General features: G+C 42.0%; 1 protein-coding gene across 1 annotated transcript in view; it reads right to left on the bottom strand.

Annotated features, from left to right (window-relative positions):
* LOC138681220 (scavenger receptor cysteine-rich type 1 protein M130-like) overlaps positions 1-22,681 on the bottom strand; it is a 159,845-nt gene that overhangs the window by 16,245 nt on the left and 120,919 nt on the right. Inside the window, exons 8-9 of the mRNA XM_069768589.1 lie at positions 12,157-12,423; positions 8,679-8,987 (exon numbers count right to left, since the gene is read on the bottom strand). Coding sequence (XP_069624690.1) covers positions 8,679-8,987; positions 12,157-12,423 — 576 coding nt within the window. The remainder of the gene's footprint in view (positions 1-8,678; positions 8,988-12,156; positions 12,424-22,681) is intronic.

Genomic DNA, 22,681 nt, shown 5'->3' with positions numbered 1-22,681 from the left:
TTTAACATTATGCCTGTGGCCAAGGCTGCCACCAGTAATTTCAGGTCTCCACATTAGCAACTTTTTCGGTCCATCTTGAGACTCTGCCAAATTCCACTCCAGCTCCTCCTCCACCCCTCAAACCTTTCACAGTCCCACTGCCTAGTCTTGGAAAAACTCCACTTCTGCACCACATTCTCACCAATCACACATTACCAGTTAATGTTGAACACCGTATTACATGTATAGTTGTCAACTTTTATTTTGGACTAAAACATTTTTAAGCCTGCAACCTTGACAAGGCAGACTCTTGGCAGGGCATTACTCTATTTTACCTATTAAACATCTTTTTATATACCCAATACTCTTTTTAGGTATATTTATATGTATTTTCTTTAAGGGAATTGTCACGATTTCCACTCTGTTTCTGTCTGTTACTTTGTGTTGGGGCTTTCAGTCTGTGCTGGGTCTGTGCTGCAATCACCTGTGTTCATTTTCTTTAATCAGGCTTCTACTTAAGCATGCTAGTTCCTTCCCCCAGTGTCAATCATACACTTGCTGTTGCCTGTGGAACATTGATCCCTCTGAGCTCTGTGTCTGACCCTGCTTGACATGATTATTTTCCTGGACTCTGACCCTTTGCTTGTGACCCGACTTTGCTTGTGCCTGCTCCCTGTATCTGTTTTGTCTCTCTGGCTTTCTTGACTTTGGCTCGTGTATGGGACTTCACCTCTGACCTCACTTTGTCGTACTGCGCCATTTCCTGGACTTGACCTCGGATTCTTTGACTTCCCTTTACTTACAGTAAGTAGTATATATATTTACTACCTTGACTCGCGTCACAGGAATGAGTCACATATATTATTTAAATGACCAATAAGGTCACATATAAGGGACAAATATGGTCACACCACAGCCAGGCCACATATTCCCACCACATAGTGACCAAAAAATACCAAATACAAGAGACAAATGCTGCCACACCATGACCAAACCATATATTACCACCACATAGTGACTGAATACTCCAATACTAATCATTAATAAAAAGACATAATACTAATATTCTCATAAGTGAAATTATGCACAGGAGCTCTGTACATAGTATATACAGTGTTTAGTGTTAATATACAGGTAACACACTGCCTCACGAGTGACATTATACACAGGAGCTCTGTAAATAGTATGCAATGTACATGTACTACAGTGATCTTCTGTGACATTATACACAGGAGCTCTGTATACAGTGTAAGTGTATATATAACACACTGACTCATCAGTGACACATCCAGTTGAAGCCCTTCATTTTTTATTTTCTTCCTCATCCAGCGCAGACCACTATCATTTCTTCCAGCCAGGACTCATCTCTGCAGAAAGTAACACAGTTATCTAGAGCACTCCTTTCAGAGCACATTCCCCAATTTTTCCCAAACTTCTAAACTGTGCCAGATGAAGAAAAATGTGGCGTAGTACTGCCCTGCACAGCAACAGGCCCCCCCATTGAAAATAGTATTCTCAAAACTAAAATACATCACAGCAGTAATAATATCCCTTACTTATGCAACACAGAGCAAGAAAAGATCACATCCCACATAACAGGAACACCTCAATATACAAAATTACAATATTTAGTTTTATTGGCAAATATCAAAAATACATGAAGGACAAAACACAGAGAGTGATTGTTTAAAAACACTAAAGTTGCAAACATGCAACACAAACCTATACAAAAAAACAAAAAAAAAGTGTTCCAACTGAAATTATGTCTTATATTCTAGGTTCTTCAAAGTAGCCACCTTTTGCTTTGATGACTGCTTTGCACACTCTTGGCATTCTCTTGATGAGCTTCAAGAGGTAGTCACTGGGAATGGTTTTCCATTCACAGGTGTGCCCTGTCAGGTTTAATAAGTGGGATTTCTTGCCTTATAAATGGGGTTGGGACCATCAGTTGTGTTGTGCAGAAGTCTGGTGGATACACAGCTGATAGTCCTACTGAATAGACTGTTAGAATTTGTATTATGGCAAGAAAAAAAAGCAGCTAAGAAAAATGAGTGGCCATCATTACTTTAAGAAATGAAGGTCAGTCAGTCTGAAAAATTGGGCAAAGTTTGAAAGTGTCCCGAAGTGCAGTAGCAAAAACCATCAAGCGCTACAAAGAAACTGGCTCACATGAGGACCGCCCGAGGAAAGGAAGACCAAGAGTCACATCTGCTTCTGAGGATAAGTTTATCCGAGTCACCAGCCTCAGAAAACTCAGGTTAACAGCAGCTCAGATTAGAGACCAGGTCAATGCCGCACAGTTCTAGCAGCAGACACATCTCTACAACAACTGTTCAGAGGAGACTTTGTGCAGCAGGCCTTCATGGTAAAATAGCTGCTAGGAAACCACTGCTGAGGACAGGCAACAAGCAGAAGAGACTTGTTTGGGCTAAAGAACACCAGGAATGGACATTAAACCAGTGGAAATCTGTGCTTTGGTCTGATGAGTCCAAATTTGAGATCTTTGGTTCCAACCACCGTGTCTTTGTGCGACGCAGAAAAGGTGAACGGATGGACTCTACATGCCTGGTTCCCGCCGCGAAGCATGGAGGAGGAGGTGTGATGGTATGGGGGTGCTTTGCTGGTGACACTGTCGGGGATTTATTCAAAATTGAAGGCATACTGAATCAGCATCGCTACAACAATATCTTGCAGTGGCATGCTATTCCATCCGGTTTGCGTTTAGTTGGACCATCATTTATTTTTCAACAGGACAATGACCCCAAACACACCTCCAAGCAGTGTAAGGGCTATTTTACCAAGAAGGAGAGTGATGGGGTGCTACGCCAGATGACTTGGCCTCCACAGTCACCAGACCTGAACCCAATCGAGATGGTTTGGGGTGAGCTGGACCGAGTGAAGACAAAAGGGACAACAAATGCTAAGCATCTCTGGGAACTCCTTCAAGATTGTTGGAAGACCATTCCTGGTGACTACCTCTTGAAGCTCATCAAGCGAATGCCAAGAGTGTGCAAAGCAGTCATCAAAGCAAAAGGTGGCTACTTTGAAGAACCTAGAATATAAGATATAATTTCAGTTGTTTCACACTTTTTTGTCAAGTATATATATTTTTGTGCCAGGAAATCTTTACATCATTTTGGGCTCATATGGCATTGTGATATAGCCATGTATGTATATGTTGACCTTTTACTGTAAAAAAAAACAAAAGATAGTCAGCTCACCTGAATATCGGCTATTCCACACCTGTTCCTGCACAGAAAAGTTGAGCACTAAGTCCACAGAAAAATCGATGAATCCTGCTGGATTCATCGATTTTTCTGTAGACCTTTCACTGTGGTTTAGGTATCTAATATGATTGATTATGTTACAGCATTCATTGCCATTTTTGCAGGGGAATACCAGTGTGGTTTATCATTGCCCCTATATCAGGGCATGATATTTGCATAGGTTTGTGTTGTATGTTTGCAATTTTAGTGTTTTTAAACAATCACTGTCTGTGTTTTGTCCTTCATGTATTTTTGATATTTACCAATAAAACTAAATATTGTAATTTTTTATATTGAGGTGTTCCCGTTATGTGGGCATGATCTTTTGTTGCTCTGTTTTGTATACTTATTTCCAAACCCATGGTGAGCCCTCCTGTTGAACATTCATTGGTGGTGCCCTCCACTTACTTCTAAATATCCCTTAATTAGCCCCTACAGCAATAATGTTACACATCCAGGTCCCTTCCTGTAATAATGTCCAACATCCTAGCCCCCATGTGTCTCATTCCTGTCCCTATATGCTCTCCTATTTTGACCTTATGTGTCTTCATCCTGCCCTCATATGTTCTAACATCATGGTCACATGTGTCTCTAACCGGCCCCCATATGATCTCCTATACTGGCCCCATATGATCTCCAATCCTGGCCCCATGTCTCCCATACTGCTCCCATGTGTCTTCTCCATCTTGCCCCATGTGTTGTCTCCATCCTTCCACATGTGTCGTCTCCATTCTGCCCCATGTGTCATCTACATCCTGCCCCATCATGTCTCCATCCTTTTCTCATGAGTCTTCTCCATCCTGCCCCCATGTGTCATCTTCATCCTGCTCCCTTGTGTCATCTCCATTGTGTCATCTCCATTGTGCCCCCATGTGTTGTCTCTATCCTGCCCCATGTGTCATGCATCCTACCTCATGTGTCATCCATCCATTCTGCCCCTTGTGTCTCCGTTCTGCCCATGTGTTTCCGTCCTTCCCCATGTGTGATCCATCGTGCCCCAGGTGTCATCTAGTCTGCCCCATGTGTCATCCAGCCTGCCACATGTGTCATCCATCCTGCCCCATGTGTCATCCATCCTGCCCCATATATCATCAATCATGGCTCCATATGTCTGCTTTAAGTACAAAAGAAAAAAAAGTTTCTCCTTACCTGGCCACGTTCCAGCAGCATCCTCTTCCTCATCCATATAAAGCACGGATGCCCCTACGCATGGCTGTGATGTAATTTGCCAGCTATGTTCTCAACAACATCAGCTGCTGGCCTCTTATTGGCTGGTGGCTGTTAACTGTTGTGGTGCAGGAAGACGGTGGCTTCTTGCACGGCAATAGATTTCAACTGAATGTGAGTCCAAGGACACACATTCAGTCCCTGAATGAGGACCGGTGTACAGAAGCAAAAAGAAAAGGAGCCCGGTCTGAGCCCTCCTTCCTCACTTTTGCCCCATAAACCAGTAAGTCCAGTAAAACCCTAATGGGGGCCCTGCCTCTAGCTATTCATATGTGCTCATGGGGTTTCTGTGGTACAGCTTACATAATGAAGACCCCAATCGCATATAACCACAATGACATATTTGAATTGCAAGACTATTCTTGGTTAAAATTATAAACAATATTGGTGTTCTTCAGTTTGATGAATTCGTGCCAGGTCTTCTAGTGCCCGGCACTGGACCGTGAACAAAGACTTCCTATTATGTGTTCAGTTTCTGTTCAAGTCCAAAAGTCTAATAAAGCTTGTTAAAAGGCTCCAGTGCAATCAAAAAGATGTTAGACTGTGGGCACTTCCAGAGCCATCACAGCCATCCCAAGTATTGACATTTCTGTGATTGACCGGCGTACCACGTGTTGGACGGATCACAAGTGCCACTGCCATTCTGCTCCTATTAGTGTAGGGACAGGACACAGCTGGAGTAAGGGACAGATTCTAACTGCACACTCTGCAAAAAAAAGCCATTGAGTGTACTCCGCAAGCAAATTATGTCAGAAAACTATGCCAAAAGCCTATATGTAGGAGTACTGTGCCAAAAGCTGTTGTGTGTACTATGCAAGCCACATCTGTGGGGTTACTGTGTCTAAAGCTGCTGTGTGTACTCTGCAACCCATATATGTAGGAGTACTCTGCCACAACCAGCTATGTGTACTGTACAAGGCATATATGTGTAAGTACAGTGACAAAAGCCGATATGTGTACTCTGCAACCCATAACTGTGGGAGTACTGTGCCAAAAGCTGCTGTGTGAACTCTGCACGCCCCATCTGTGGGAGTAGTGCTCCTTTATGCCACTGTGTGTACTCTGCACCCCCCACCTGTGGGAGTGCTGTGCCTTTAAGCCATTGTGTATGCTTTACACCCCCTGTATGTGGGACTGTCCTGTCTTTAAGCCACTATGCTTACTCTACCTTCTGTCTGTGAGAGTACTGTTCTTTTAAGCTGCTGTGTGTACTCTGCATCCACTGTCTGTGGGAGTAGTGTTAATTTAAGTTGATGTGTGTACTCTGCACCCCCCAACTGGGAATAGTTTGCCTTTAAGCCATTGTGTATTTTCTTGGAAATAAATAATTGGCATCAGCCATCTCGTTGCGATTAGTAGGACACATAAATTATTTGTCTAGAACACTGTGTTTTATAGTAGTCTGGGATATAAATAATTGTCATCAGCCATCTTGTTTCCATTTGTGGGCCAAATAAATTAATTTTCTGGACTGGTGTGTATTTTCTAGTATTCTGGGAAATAAATAATTGTCATCTGCCATCTTCGTTCCATTTGTAGGCCAAATAAATAAGTTCTCTGGGCCGCTGTGTTTTTATAACACTGCTACAAATAAATAATTGGCATCAGTCATCTCAATGCCAATAGTAGACCAAAGTAATAATTTTTCTGGACCGGTGTGAGTTTTCCAGTAGTATGGAAAATAAATGACTGGCATCGGCGGTCTTGTTGTGAGTTGTGTGCAGAATATTCACTTCCATAAATAAGGAAAGCATCTAATAAGGGACGTGGCTTGCTGTTGCTGGTGTAGCTGCTGTTGGTGGTGGTGTTGCAGCTGCTGCAGGGAGAGGACATGTTTGTTCTGTACCTACTATGTGCCCGAATCCTTTGGTGCATGCATGCGACTGGACGATACGCGTCCTTTTTTAGGCCCATAGGCCCAAATAACTTTGTACAATGGTGAGGCCACAAGATGTTGAAAAAATGTTAGATTGGGTGACTGACAGTGACACAAGTCCATTCGCATTATTACCCCAACCTCCCCCCATCCACTGCAGAGAGTGCACTGTTGGCACCTGAGGACCACAATCATCCTGTTTCCACCTACACCCTTGCAAATCAGCCAAGCAGTCCGAACCCCAAGTCATGCAGGATTCTCTTCTGCTTTTCGATGAGTCCGCTGGCTTGTTTTTTAGAATGAGTACATGGGAGGGCTAGTGCACATGGTCAATGGACCACTGCAGCACAGGTCAGATGATGACGAAACTCAGTTGCCAACTGCAGCGCCTTTCTACAGTGTGCAGACTGGAAAGAAGGGCAGGGTTGAGGGGTCAGTAGAAGATGATGTGGGGGATGATGATGTCCTAGACCCCACATGGAGCAGTGGCCTTCCTTGTGAAGTGCGCAGTTCTGAGGGAAAGGAGGTGGTCTTGGTTCCCCTGAAACATAGCAAAAGAGGGGGCAATATGCAAAGGCAGAGCGGGAGAACCCTAGCCAGTATGTTGGCTGCTACTACCAACCGCATAGCTGCTGAAATCAAAGACAGCTGCAAGAGCTCCCTGGTGTGGCATTTCTTCAGGGAATGTGCTGCCAACAAGCGACTGGTGGGTTGCACACTGTGCCATCAGACCCTGAAGTGAGGCATAAATGTTCTTAACCTCTACACCACCTCTATGAAGAAGTATCTGACTTGATGTATGAGGTGAAGTAGAGTACACACGTTAAAAGCATGACAGATCTGAGCCTCTTCTCTTATGTGTAGCAGATATACTCATCTGATATGAAAACTGGCCACTGAGCTGCGCTCATAGCAGACCCCCGTTTGGCATATAATGTGATCATGTGACAGAGGTGCCAATGGGTGGAGCTAGTAAGGGCACTGTTAACATTTTTATGTTATTCATTTACTTCCTATTTTACCATGCTTGTTATGGTGAACCCCTTTAGGTTATTTCCCTATCTACATTTGTTTGCATGGCAATTGTCCTGCTCTTACCCCAATTTTGCTTTCCTTTTGCAGCTTCCTAGACCTCACTTCGATCATTTTACAGCCAATTTACACCACTGAAGTTCAAGTCTCCATTGACTTATACAGGTTTTGGTGTCCAGGGTCACGTTTTGGTCAAGTTTGTTCCCTGTATTGGACTTTTTAAAAAGTCTGGCAAATCTGAACATCCATGGGTTCACTCATCACTATCAATAATATTGTAACAACAACATCTACTTACCCCACATTTAAACATTCCCTTTTTAATATTTTTGGAACATTTCTCTTTGTGTCCAGTGATGATTTCAGAATCATTGGCTATTTTGATTGAGTGTTTTTGTCTTTTTAAACACTGGGCGCTATTTGATTTTCCGATGCTGGGGAGTGTTATACCCTTATTCCAGATCAACATTTTAAAATGGCAATGAGGGAATAAGGCTCGTTAATGGTCGCCATTTTAATCGGCAGTCGTCAAAGGATTAAACGAAAGCCTGCCATGACATCTTACTCTCAATAATAAAAACTTTAATCCTGTATGGATAATACCCTTAGAAGAAATTCCCATTCACACCATGGACAGAAAATCAGTTCTTAAGGCCAAGGAATCCCACTAGGTATATAGACTACACAGCCTGTACTCAGATAGATTAAATGAGATTCTTGAACAGGTTCAGCTTAGTATCGCATGGACCAATACATACTCACTTTGTGTTCGCTCCCTTAATTAGCGTTTTGCGGTGTGCTTGTTCTCTGTGTGCGGTAGGGGAGATCATGTGTGGCCATGTGCTGTAGGTTGGCACAGAAGGCATCTGCTTGTGTCAGTCAGGTGGGACAGATGCTATGAATTTTGGCCTTGCATGGTAGAAGAGGACGGCATTCATGAAAGTCTGTAGTGCAGGTTGAATTCAATGGCCGTCAGACTCACGTGGTGGATTGGCAGTCTGGGTTCCGTCACTGGGGATGGTCTGTCCAAATGAGGGGGGAGATCTGAAGGACAAGAGTGGGGAGAGTTAAAGGGGGAGGGGTGAGGGTTAATGGGGTTAGAGGAGAGGTAACCGTGTCGGATCCCCCTAGGGCATCTTAGCACCTACGGGATTTCACATCCTGTAAGTTTTCCATGTGTATCAGATAAATTACCGTTTTCAGTATTCGTCAGCAAGTTGGAAATCTCATCCTTCTTAGGTAAACAAAATAGAATTTGAGTTATTACAAGGAATGAAAGCTGTACCCATCCCACATACCTTTACAGTGAATTGATGGAGGATATTGTTTACTGCAGTTTCTCTCTTCTCCAGGTGTCCTTGTACAGTCTATTAATCTGGCCTCATTACCACTACAATGGATCTGTTCTGTCCATTTCTGATCAAGTCTTCTTGCATAGTTCAGTAATGATGGCACTGCATGTCCACAGTTAGACTCTCTACAGATAACATTGGCTGCTCTTAGATCTGAGTCAATCTCACAAACCGATCCCCAAGTATCACCATGGAAAGCTTCTAAATGGCCTGAACATGGGTGAGACCCACCAACCAATCTGTAGTATCTGTTCCCTAAAGAATCATAGACAAAACATCAACTGAAAAAAATAATTAATGGGGGACATCTAAACAATGCTGTGCTTTTGTTATTTGAAACTATTATGGATTCAATGTTTATATATACTTTATATATTTTAAAATATGAGGCTGAATCAAAAAGCATTTTTCATTCTGACTGAAAATTTAATTTTAATCAACTTTTAGAACGAACAAATACATATCTTTTATATATAATCTCCCTGCTTTGTTCGTCTGTCAACAAGCTTTTATATTTCTTCAGTAAGTACTATCTAATATTTTTTTCAGACGTTTAAATATTTTTTTCCTTTATTACTTTATTAGCCTGTGACTTAAGCTTGCAATATTAAACCTGTAATTGTTTCTTTGCTTGTATTATGTATTGCAACAGCATTACAATGAATTATATAGTAAAATCTACAAATCTCCTATGAGGGTATGTGCACACATCAGGATTTTTTCCTGACCAAATCCTGAGATTTCTGCCAGAAATCTCGCGGAAATTGCACGTTTTTTGCGCGGATTTTGCGCGGATTTTTTGCGGAATTTTTGCGGATTTTTTTTTTCCTGATTGTCATTTTGGCTTAGAAATCCGCAAAAATTCCGGAAAAAGATAGAGCATGTCTGGATTTTTAGCGGTAAGCGTTTTTTTTGCGGAAAAAAACGCTTACATCTGCACAAAAAATCCGGAATGCATTCTAAATGATAGGATGCATATTTTTAGCGTTTTTAATGCGGAATTATAGCATTTTTATAGCAAAATTCCGCAAAAAAAACGCTAAAAATCCTGACGTGTGCACATACCCTGAAGGCTAGCCCCGGGCAGTCTGATCTTCACAGGAGCAACATTATAGATGTTGTGGATGTTTTCAGCAGACCCTCACATATAATGTCCATCCATCTACAACCAGAGGAATAAGATTGAAGACTCTACATGACAGTATCCAGGACACTCTACAGGATGCCATTTTAAGGGATCATGGCCCCAGCTGGAGGAATACAGATCTGCTTAATTAACCTTCATTGAACCCATTGAGATGTTTGGAGAATCCAGAGTATGACAATCAGGTCACCTAGCCTCATGGAGATGTTTGAAGAATCCAGGTTGGGACAATCAGGTGTCCTGGCCCCATGGAGATGTTCAAAAAATCCAGGTTGGGACAATCAGGTCACCTGACTCCATGGAGACATTTGGAGAAGCCAGGTTGGGACAATCAGGTCACCTGGCCACATACCTCAATGGACTATCAGCTTCCTAAGCTTGCCACTACCCCTTTTTTGTGGGTGCTCTCCAAAATCGGATGCCACTGGTTGGGGTAGTCGACCCTGGAGGCCCTGAAGTCACTGCTGCTCTAATCCAAGGAAGCCAATGGAAGAGTGAAACTCTGTAATATTCACCATATTGTGTATTTCCAAGGATTACTGTATGTTATGGTATGTTGGTGGTTCAATAACAAAGTGGCAAACTGTTTTACCCTAACCTTGTATTGTCTGAATAGTATTCAGCCCACAGGATACAAGTGCGGGTGTTTAGTGGTATGAGCCTTGATCCATTTGGTCTTTCTAAAGACAGCCAAGCTAGCAGATGAGAGCACCCACTGACCCCCGGGTCTGCACAACTAGTATATGACAAAATATCTTATGATGACCTGGTGAAGTCAATTCACAAAGCCGCAAGTTAGGATGGACAAACAAAAGTCAAAGCACTGGCACAACAGGCTGAAAGGCATGAATAACAGTGCAACACAAACTAGTTATGCTTGACAATAGACAAACAGATGAGGAAAGACATGCTGGAAGCCACAGAATTGAGAAGGCAGATAATGAGGATGATAGCAGGTCTGAAGCTGCACACAGATGTAAATGGCCACAACTCAGACAATATCATCTCAATCAGTTTGTTTGCACCTGTAAAATGGCACCTCTGATACCGTCAATAGCCACTTTTCAGTGGTGTTGGCAGTCACTCTCCCGGAGTTCACATGAGAATGTTTTGTCAAGTGTACTCTGTGCCCAATCAGTGCTGGTTTCACTCTTCCCACCTATGTACATATCAGACATAAAAAAAGTGAAAAGCCAGCTGCAGTTCTGACTTCCTTTAGATGCCTGATTTGTATAAAGGTGAATCCAGTGCTGATTGGACACAGGGCTGAAGTAACATAACAATCATACACAACTCTGGAGAAGTGAGTTCTGACACTGATGCCATCACCCAAGGTGAGTATGTGTTGTTATTTTACCAGTGCAAACATGCTGATTGAAACAGAGTTGTCCCAATTATGGGCAACCCCTTTAATGTGAGCAGTTTCTAATAAAAGTGTATGATGCTTGCAGCAAATGATGAGATAGCTTGAAGACTGATAACAGACTGCTAACTATCATTAGAGTGAATGCAACATAGTGATTAGACTCTAAATGTCAGTTCATAAAGCTTGCTGAAATGATAGGCTAACCAGCTGGTTCTTTTGATCTGTAAATTTGATTTGCAGAAACAAAGAACATAGAAAAAATAGTAACAACAGTTGCAGCTGTCAAACAATCAGTATCTGAACACAATATTGCAGTAGCACTCAGACATAGGTACAATCTGTGTCCAACAAAACTTTAAGAGAGCTAGAGAGAAAAGAGCACTGAGAAACACTAGGCAACTTTAAAACCCAATGTGGAGCATAGCAATGAATGTAAGAAATGTGGATAACCTAGCCAAAATAGGTGTATAATACAATATAAGTAGAAGTATTAGAAGTACTGTAGATTATCAAAAATATGCAGATATTTTTGTATTCTTTACCTGAGCATATCACACCTCACACCTTTAATATGAGGACAGTGTATTTTGCCAAATTCAATTGATGGACAGTGTAAGAAATGTGTCCTTTACATGTTACTCTACGCAGCCAGTGGCCGCAGCCAGGTAGTGCTCAGCTGCCTCTATTTGAATGCATGCTAAAGGATTCCATCACTGACGTCTTGCTGCTCCTTTGATGTATTTGAAATTTATTGTATGTATTACTTATATGTACAATAACTATAATGGCACAGCAAAAATAGTTAAATTACTGTATTTAAATGTGTTTTAGCAAAAAAAATGTAAAAAAAAGTTAATATTTTTTACCTGAGCATATCACACCTGCAGCATAAAAATGGGGGCACCAACTTTTACCAAATTCTCTTGATTTACAGTTCAATATGTGTGTTTCATTTCCTACACATTCTACATTGTTCAGCCAGATGTCCCCGGTTCCTCTTCCATAATAGGCTCCTGTTTTAGCGTTTATAGCAGAACCACAATCCAGCTGCCTACAAACCACATCTGCATCTGCTTTATCCCAGGAGTCATCACAGATCGTTCCCCATCTTCCATTATGATAAATCTCCACTCTTCCAGCACATCGGCTAGGACCATTCACCAGTTGGAGATGAATGTCTCCTACATTTATAAACAGACATGTACAGGCTTTAATTTTACATTTTGCATGTCAATAAAAAGCAAAATCAAATATTATGGGACAAACCTCCCAATGAAAACAGGATTTTTTTTTTAAATTAAAAAAATGCACTGTTCCAAATTATTATTTATGAGCATTTCCAAACATTGTATAGGTCGGTTTCTTCAGTGAATGTGACCTCCTAACGCTGCAAATTCCACAAATGAGCATTTTCAGTTCTTTAACCCCTTAAGCCCCGAGGGTGGTTTGCACGTTAATGAGCGGACCAATTTTTACAATTCTAACCACTGTCCTTTTATGAGGTTATAACTCTGGAACGTTTCAACGGATCTTGGCGATTCTGATACTGTTTTCTCGTGACATATTGTACTTCATGAAAGTGGTAAACTTTCATCGATATAACTTGCATTTATTTGTGAAAAAAACGGAAATTTGACGAAAATTTTGAAAATTTTGCAATTTTCCAAATTTGAATTTAATGCCCTTAAATCACAGAGATATGTCATGCAAAATAATTAATAAGTAACATTTCCCACATGTCTACTTTACATCAGCACAATTTTGGAACTAAAAACTTTTTTGTTAGGGTGTTATAAAAGTTAAAAGTTGACCAGCAATTTCTCATTTTTACACCACCAATATTTTTTAGAGACCACATCACATTTGAAGTCATTTTGAGGGGTCTATATGATAGAAAATAACCAAGTGTGACACCATTCTAAAAACTGCACCCCTCAAGGTCCTCAAAAAACCAAATTCAAGAAGTTTATTAACCCTTCAGGTTAAAAAAAATTAACATTTAACTTTTTTTCACAAAAAATTTTCTTCAGCTCCAATTTGTTTTATTTTCCCATGGGTAAGAGAAGAAATTGGACCCCAAAAGTTGTTGTGCCATTTTTTCTGAGTACGCCGATACCCTACATGTGGGGGTAAACTACTGTTTGGGCGCATGGCAGAGCTCGGAAGGGAAGGAGCGCCATTTGACTTTTCAATGCAAAATTGACTGGAATTGAGATGGGACGCCATGTTGCATTTGGAGAGCCCCTGATGTGCCTAAACATTGAAAACCCCAACAAGTGACACCATTTTGGAACGTAGACCCCCTAAGAAACTTATCTAGATGTGTGGTGAGCACTTTAACCCACCAAATGCTTCACAGAAGTTTATAATGCAGAGCTGTAAAAATAAAAAATCAGATTTTTTCACAAATATGATCTTTTCGCCCCTAATATTTTTATTTTCCCAAGGGTAAGAATAGAAATTGGACCCCAAAAGTTGTTGTGCCATTTGTTCTGAGTATGCTGATACCCAACATGTGGGGGTAAACCACTGTTTGGGCGCATGGCAGAGCTCGGAAGGGAAGGAGCGCCGTTTGACTTTTCAATGCAAAATTGACAGGAATTGAGATGGGACGCCATGTTGCGTTTAGAGAGCCACTGATGTGCCTAAACATTGAAACCCCCCACAAGTGACACCATTTTGGAAAGTAGACCCCCTAAGGAACTTATCTAGATGTGTTTTGAGCGCTTTGACCCACCAAGTGCTTCACAGAAGTTTATAATGCAGAGCCGTAAAAATAAAACAAAAATTTTTTCCCACAAAAATTATTTTTTTAGCCCCCAGTTTTGTATTTTCCCGGGGTAACAGGAGAAATTGGACCCCAAAATTTGTTGCCAATTTGTCCTGAGTGCGATTATACACAATATGTGGGGGGAACCACTGTTTGGGCACATGGGAGGGCTCAGAAGGGAAGGAGCGCCATTTGGAATGCAGACTTAGATGGAATGGTCTGCAGGTGTCACATTGCGTTTGCAGAGCCCTAATGTACCTAAACAGTAGAAACCCCTCACAAGTGACACCATTTTGGAAACTAGACACCCTAAGGAACTCATCTAGTTGTGTTGTTAGAGCTTTGAACCCCCAAGTGTTTCACTACAGTTTGTAACGCAGAGCCGTGAAAATAAAAAAAAAAAACTTTCCCCCCAAAATTATTTTTTAGCCCCCAGTTTTGTATTTTCCCAAGGGTAAGAGGAGAAATTTGACCCCAAAAGTTGTTGTCCAATTTGTCCTGAGTACGCTGATATCCCATATGTGGGGGGAACCACTGTTTGGGCGCATGGGAGGGCTCGGAAGGGAAGGAGTGCCATTTGGAATGCAGATTTAGATGGATTGGTCTGCAGGCGTCACGTTGCATTTGCAGAGCCCCTGATGCACCTAAACAGTAGAAACCCCCCACAAGTGACACCATTTTGGAAACTAGAACCCCTAAGGAACTTATGTAGATGTGTTTTGACAGCTTTGAACTCCCAAGTGTTTCACTACAGTTTATAATGCAGAGACGTGAAAATAAAAATTATTTTTTTTCACAAAAATTATTATTAGCCCCCAGTTTTTTATTTTCCCAAGGGTAACAGGAGAAATTCGAACCCAAACGGTGTTGTCCAATTTGTCCTGAGTACGCTGATACCCCACATGTGGGGGGAACCACCGTTTGGGCACATGGCAGAGCTCGGAAGGGAAGGTGCGCCATTTGGAATGCAGATTTAGATGGATTGGTCTGCAGGCGTCACGTTGCATTTGCAGAGCCCCTGATGCACCTAAACAGTAGAAACCCCCCACAAGTGACACCATTTTGGAAACTAGAACCCCTAAGGAACTTATCTAGATGTGTTTTGACAGCTTTGAACCCCCAAGTGTTTCACTACAGTTTATAACGCAGAGTCGTGAAAATGAAAATTAATTTTTTTCCCACAAAAGTTTTATGTGGCCCCCCCAAATTTTTATTTTCCCAAGGGTAACAAGAGAATTTGGACCACAGTAGTTGTTGTCCAATTTGTCCTGAGTACGCTGATACCCCATATGTTGGGGTAAACCCCTGTTTGGGCGCACGGGAGAGCTCGAAAAGGAAGGAGCACTGTTTTACTTTGTCAATGCAGAATTGGCTGGAATTGCGATCGGATGCCATGTCGCGTTTGGAGAGTCCTGATGTGCCTAAACAGTGGAAACCCCCAATTCTAACTGAAACCCTAACCCCAACACACCCCTAACCCTAATCCCAACCATAACCCTAACCACACCCCTAACCCTAATCCCAACCATAACCCTAACCACACCCCTAACCATGACACACCCCTAACCCTAATCCCAACCATAAATGTAATCCAAACCCTAACCCTAATTTTAGCCCCAACCCTAACCCTAACTTTAGCCCCAACCCTAACTTTAGCCCCAACCCTAACTTTAGCCCCAACCCTAACCCTAGCCCCAACCCTAGACCCAACCCTAACTCCAACCCTTGCCCCAACCCTAACCCTAGCCCCAACCTAGCCTCATCCCTAACCCTAGCCCTAACCCTAACCCTAGCCCTAACCCTAACCCTAGCCCTAACCCTAGCCCTAACCCTAATGGGAAAATGGAAATAAATACATTTTTTTAAAAAGTTTTATGCTTCCCTAACTAAGGGGGTGATGAATGGGGGTTTGATTTATCTTTATAGTGGGTTTTCTAGTGGATTTTTATGATTGGCAGCCGTCACACACTAAAAGATGCTTTTTATTGCAAAAAATATTTTTTGCCTTACCACATTTTGAGACCTATAATTTTTCCATATTTTGGTCATGTGAGGTCTTGTATTTTGCAGGACGAGTTGATGTTTTTATTGGTAACATTTTCGGGCATGTGACATTTTTTGATCACTTTTTATTTCGATTTTTGTGAGGCAGAATGACCAAAAACCAGCTATTCATGAATTTTTTATTTTTTTTTTTGGGGGGGGGGGCGTTTATACCGTTCCGCGTTTGGTAAAATGGATAAAGCAGTTTTATTCTTCGGAGCAGTACGTTTACAGCGATACCTCATTTATATCATTTTTTTATGTTTTGACGCTTTTTATACGATAAAAACTATTTTATAGAAAAAATAATTATTTTTGCATCGCTTTATTCTGAGGACTGTAACTTTTTATTTTTTTGCTGATGATGCTGTATTGTGGCTCGTTTTTTGTGGGACAAGATGGCGCTTTCAGCGGTACCATGGTTATTTATATCTGTCTTTTTGATCGCGTGTTATTCCACTTTTTGTTCGGCGGTATGATAATAATGAGTTGTTTTTTGCCTCGTTTTTTTTTATGGTGTTCACTGAAGTGGTTAACTAGTGGGACACTTTTATGGGTCGGGTCGCTACGGACGCGGCGATACTAAATATGTGCACCATTATTGTTTTTTTTTTTATTTAGATAAATAAATGTATTTATGAGAACAACATTTTTTTTCTTTATTTAGGAATATATATTTTTTTTTACACATCTAAAAAAAATTTTTTTTAACTTTTTTACTTTGTTCCAGGGGGGACATCACTATATAGTGACAGATCGCTGATCTGACACTTTGCAAAGCACTGTGTCAGATCAGCGATCTGGCGTGCCCTGCTCCTTGCTTACCAGCACCTGCTCTGGACCCAGAAGTAGTCCTTACAGGACCCAGAAGTAGCCCCGCGGCCATTTTGGATCTGGGGCATGCAGGGAGGAGATGCTCGGTACAAGGTGAGCACATCGCCTTTTACCGATCGTCTCAGGGAAGCATGCAGGAAGCCCCCTCCCTGCGCATTGCTTCCCTATGCCCCCGGAACACTGTGATCATGTTTGATCGCGGTGTACCGGGGGTTAATGTGCCGGGAGCTGTCCGTGACCGCTCCTGGCACATAGTGCCGATGTCAGCTGCGATGGTCAGCTCATGTGGGGAGCGCGGCCGATCGCATATGACGTACTATCCCATCACTGGGAATTAAGTCCCAGGTCACCTTGACGGGATAGTACGTCATATGGGATTAAGGGGTTAACTGAAAATGGTTGTCAGCTGAATTTTGAGCATTAAGAAGTCACATTTACTAAAAAAAAAATCACAAATCAAAACATCTTAACAGGCCAAGTTACATGTTAACACAGGACCCCTTCTTTCATGTCACCTTCACAATTATAGCATTCAGTGAATTTGTGAGTTTTGGAGAGTATTTCTTTGTACGTTGTCAGAATAGCCTCCCAGAGCTGCTATTTCTATGTGAATTACCTCCCACCCTCATAGATCTTCTTCTACAGGGCTGAGGTCAGGGGAGGATGATGGCTACACCATGATTTTCTCTATTTTGTCCATAGCACTCAATGACTCAGAGGTATTCTTTGCAACATGACATGGTGCATTGTCATGCATGAAGAGAGATTTTGCTATGAATGTCACGGTTCTTGTTGTATATAATGGATGAAAGTGGTCAGTCACAAAACTGTCTATAAAGAGAGAGGGGTGGTCTACCATAAAGCATTGAGATCACTGACTAACCACTGCTCATTTCTCCTGCCAGTTCCTGTTCCTGGCACACATACTCAGGATCATCCTTCATCCTTCAGGGTTGCATGTAATGCACCTTATAACGGTGACTGGGGTTGAGCGACTTTTACTTTTTTAGGATTGAGTCGGGTTTCGCGAAACCCGAATTTCTCAAATGTCGGGTCTAGGGTTGAGCGAAACGGGTCGTTCATTTTCAAAAGTCGCCGACTTTTGGCAAAGTCGGGTTTCATGAAACCCGATCCGACCCCTGTGCGGGGTCGGCCATGCGGTACGCGACTTTCGCGCCAAAGTCGCGTTTCAATGACGCGAAAAGCGCCATTTCTCAGCCAATGAAGGTAAACGCAGAGTGTGGGCAGCGTGATGACATAGGTCCTGGTCCCCACCATCTTAGAGAAGGGCATTGCAGTGATTGGCTTGCTGTCTGCGGCGTCACAGGGGCTATAAAGGGGAGTTCCCACCGACCGCCATGTTACTGCTGCTGATCTGAGCTTAGGGAGAGGTTGCTGCCGCTTCGTCAGAAGCAGGGATAGCGTTAGGCAGGGTCCATTAACCACCAAACCGCTTGTGCTGTAGCGATTTCCACTGCCCAACACCACCTTCGGTGTGCAGGGACAGTGGAAGCTACATTTTTTTTTTTTCCCCTCAGCGCTGTAGCTCATTGGGCTGCCCTAGAAGGCTCCCTGATAGCTGCATTGCTGTGTGTACGCCGCTGTGCAAACCAACTGCTTTTTTCAAAGCACAAATCCTCTTGTTCCTTCCTTTCTGCACAGCTATCTTTTTGGTTTGTACACACTTTTTATTTAATTTGTGCATCAGTCCACTCCTTATTGCTGCCTGCCATACCTGGCTGAGATTACTGCAGGGAGATAGTAATTGTTGGACACTCCCTGTTTTTTTTTTTTTTTTAGTGGGAGATTAAGATTGACATTTCTGCTAGAGTGCCATCCCTATGTGTGCCATCTCTCACTCAGTGGGCCATAGAAAGCCTATTTATTTTTTTGCTTGATTTGGGTTATAAAATCTACCTGAAAAAATCACTACATCAATCAGTGGGAGAAAAATATTGGCCTCAGGGCTTGTGTGCCACTCTTGACTCCTGTGTGTGCCATCTCTCAGTCAGTGGGCCATAGAAAGCCTATTTATTTTTTTGCTTGATTTGGGTTCTAAAATCTACCTGAAAAAATCACTACATCAATCAGTGGGAGAAAAATATTGGCCTCAGGGCTTGTGTGCCACTCCTGACTCCTGTGTGCATCATCACTCACTCAGTGGGCCATAGAAAGCCTATTTTTTTTTTTTTGCTTTATTTGGGTTCTAAATTCTACCTGAAAAAAATCAATAAATCAATCAGTGGGAGATTAATATTGGCCTTTGGGCTTGTGTGCCAGTCCTAAGCGTGCCATCTCTCTCTCTCAGATAGTGGGCCATAGAAAGCCTATTTATTATTTTTTTTATTGGGTTTATAAATTTTCCCTGGAACAAAAAAAAAAAAGTGGGAGATTAATATTGGCCTCTGGGCTTGTGTGCCAGTCCTGAGCGTGCCATCTCTCTCTCTCGGATAGTGGCCATAGAAAGCCTATTTATTATTTTTTTTATTGGGTTTATAAATTTTCCCTGGAACAAAAAAAAAAAGTGGGAGATTAATATTGGCCTCTGGGCCTGTGTGCCAGTCCTAAGCGTGCCATCTCTCTCTCTCAGATAGTGGGCCATAGAAAGCCTATTTATTGTTTTTTTTATTGGGTTTATAAATTTTCCCTGGAACAAAAAAAAAAAAGTGGGAGATTAATATTGGCCTCTGGGCTTGTGTGCCAGTCCTGAGCGTGCCATCTCTCTCACAAATAGTGGGTCAGGCCATAGAAAGCCTATTTATTTATTTTTTTTGGTTTTATAAATTCTCCCTGAAAAAAAAAAGGGAGATTAATATTGGCCTTTGGGCTTGTGTGCCAGTCCTAAGCGTGCCATCTCTCTCTCTCAGATAGTGGGCCATAGAAAGCCTATTTATTATTTTTTTTATTGGGTTTATAAATTTTCCATGAAAAAAAATAAAAAGTGGGAGATTAATATTGGCCTCTGGGCTTGTGTGCCAGTCCTGAGCGTGCCATCTCTCTCACAAATAGTGGGCCATAGAAAGCCTATTTATGTTTTTGGTTGATTTGGGTTCTAAATTCTACCTGAAAAAATCAATAAATCAATCAGTGGGAGATTAATATTGGCCTTTGGGCTTGTGTGCCAGTCCTAAGCATGCCATCTCTCTCTCTCAGATAGTGGGCCATAGAAAGCCTATTTATTATTTTTTTTATTGGGTTTATAAATTTTCCCTGGATCAAAAAAAAAAAAAGTGGGAGATTAATATTGGCCTCTGGGCTTGTGTGCCAGTCCTGAGCGTGCCATCTCTCTCTCTCAGATAGTGGGCCATAGAAAGCCTATTTATTATTTTTTTTATTGGGTTTATAAATTTTCCCTGGAACAAAAAAAAAAAAGTGGGAGATTAATATTGGCCTCTGGGCTTGTGTGCCAGTCCTAAGCGTGCCATCTCTCTCTCTCAGATAGTGGGCCATAGAAAGCCTATTTATTATTTTTTTTATTGGGTTTATAAATTTTCCCTGGAACAAAAAAAAAAAAGTGGGAGATTAATATTGGCCTCTGGGCTTGTGTGCCAGTCCTGAGCGTGCCATCTCTCTCACAAATAGTGGGTCAGGCCATAGAAAGCCTATTTATTTATTTTTTTTGGTTTTATAAATTCTCCCTGAAAAAAAAAAGGGAGATTAATATTGGCCTTTGGGCTTGTGTGCCAGTCCTAAGCGTGCCATCTCTCTCTCTCAGATAGTGGGCCATAGAAAGCCTATTTATTATTTTTTTTATTGGGTTTATAAATTTTCCCTGAAAAAAAATAAAAAGTGGGAGATTAATATTGGCCTCTGGGCTTGTGTGCCAGTCCTGAGCGTGCCATCTCTCTCACAAATAGTGGGCCATAGAAAGCCTATTTATGTTTTTGGTTGATTTGGGTTCTAAATTCTACCTGAAAAAATCAATAAATCAATCAGTGGGAGATAAATATTGGCCTCTGGGCTTGTGTGCCACTCCTGACTCCTGTGTGCGTCATCTCTCACTCAGTGGGCCATAGAAAGCCTTTAGCCTTTTTTGTTTTATTTGTTTTATAAATTCTCCCTGAAAAAATAATTTTTATTTTATTGGTTTCTAAATTCTTCCCGAAAAAATCATTTTTTTTTTATTATTTTTTTTTTCTAAAGTCTCCCTGGAAAAAAAAAAAAAAAATCAAATCAGTGGGAGATTAATATTGCCCTTTCTGCTTGTGTGCCAGTCTTGACTCCTGGGTGTGCCATCTCTCTCTCTCTCTCCAATTGTGGGCCATAGAAAGCCTATTATTTTTTTAGCTTGATTTGGGTTCCAAAATCTACCTGAAAAAATCACTACATCAATCAGTGGGAGATAAATATTGGCCTCTGGGCTTGTGTGCCACTCCTGACTCCTGTGTGCGTCATCTCTCACTCAGTGGGCCATAGAAAGCCTTTTTTTGTTTTATTTGTTTTCTAAATTCTCCCTGAAAAAATCATTTTATTTTATTTGGTTTCTAAATTCTTCCTGAAAAAATCATTTTATTCTATTATTTTTTTTTCCTAAAGTCTCCCTGAAAAAAAAAAATAAATCAAATCAGTGGGAGATTAATATTTACATTTGTGCTTCAGTGACAGTCCTGCGTGTGTGGCATCTCTCTCATTTGTTGCCACCAACAACAGAGTGTGTAACATTGTGCCTGATTTTCGTTGTGGTCTCACTCACCTGTAAAGGGGTAGCTAAATCATACTGAAGTTATAGCTCACCGTGTAAGTTGTGTGACAGCAACAAATACCGTTAGTTTGGTTACGTTTTTAAAACAATGAGGAAGTCTGGTGGAAGAGGTCGTGGCCGGGGGCGTTCATTGTCAGCTGGTAATGAGGGTAGTGGTAGTGGTGGAGCATCAGCTGGTCGTGGGAAAAAAAATATTGCACCTAAGTCTGGAGCTGTGGAGCCAGGTTCGTCGTCTGGCTACACAAGGCCTCGAACGCTCCCTTTTCTGGGAGTAGGAAAACCGCTTTTAAAGCCGGAGCAGCAAGAGCAAGTTTTGGCTTATCTTGCTGACTCAGCCTCTAGCTCTTTTGCCTCCTCTCGTGAAACTGGTAAATGTCAAAGCAGCGCGTCGTTAGTGGATGTTCACGGTCAGGGACAAGTCGCTTCCTTGTCCTCTTCAGCAAAAACAACAACAGAGAAGAATGCAGCAGGCGACACAATGGGTTACTCCATGGAGCTCTTTACACATACCGTCCCTGGCTTAGAAAGTGAAGCAGTTAACAGTCCATGCCCATTACAAGTTGAATCTGACATGGAGTGCACTGATGCACAGCCACAGCCAGACTACTATGCTGGTCCTTTGACTCAGACCACAACATTGCCCTCGCAGGGTAATGATCAAGAATCAGACCCTGATGAGACTATGTTGCCCCATCACGAACGCAATACCACCGACCGACACGGTGACACAGACGAAGTTGCACACGAGCTACAAGAAGAGGTAATAGATGATCCAGTTCTTGACCCCGATTGGCAGCCATTGGGGGAATAGGGTGCAGGCGGCAGCAGTTCTGAAGCGGAGGAGGAGGGGCCGCAGCAGGCATCAACATCGCAACAGGTTCCATCTGCCGGGCCCGTATCTTGCCCAAAACGCGTGGCAAAGCCAAAACCTGTTGGAGGACAGCGTGGCCATCCGGTTAAAGCTCAGTCTGCAATGCCTGAAAAGGTATCCGATGCTAGAAAGAGTGCAGTCTGGCATTTTTTTAAACAACATCCAATTGATCAGCGCCAAGTCATCTGTCAAAAATGTTCAACTACCTTAAGCAGAGGA

The sequence above is a fragment of the Ranitomeya imitator genome, chromosome 1, assembly GCF_032444005.1.
Source record: "Ranitomeya imitator isolate aRanImi1 chromosome 1, aRanImi1.pri, whole genome shotgun sequence".
In the NCBI taxonomy this organism is placed as follows: domain Eukaryota; kingdom Metazoa; phylum Chordata; class Amphibia; order Anura; family Dendrobatidae; genus Ranitomeya; species Ranitomeya imitator.
The sequence above is the reverse complement of the archived record's forward strand: the minus strand, read 5'-3'. Positions and strand labels throughout refer to the sequence as shown.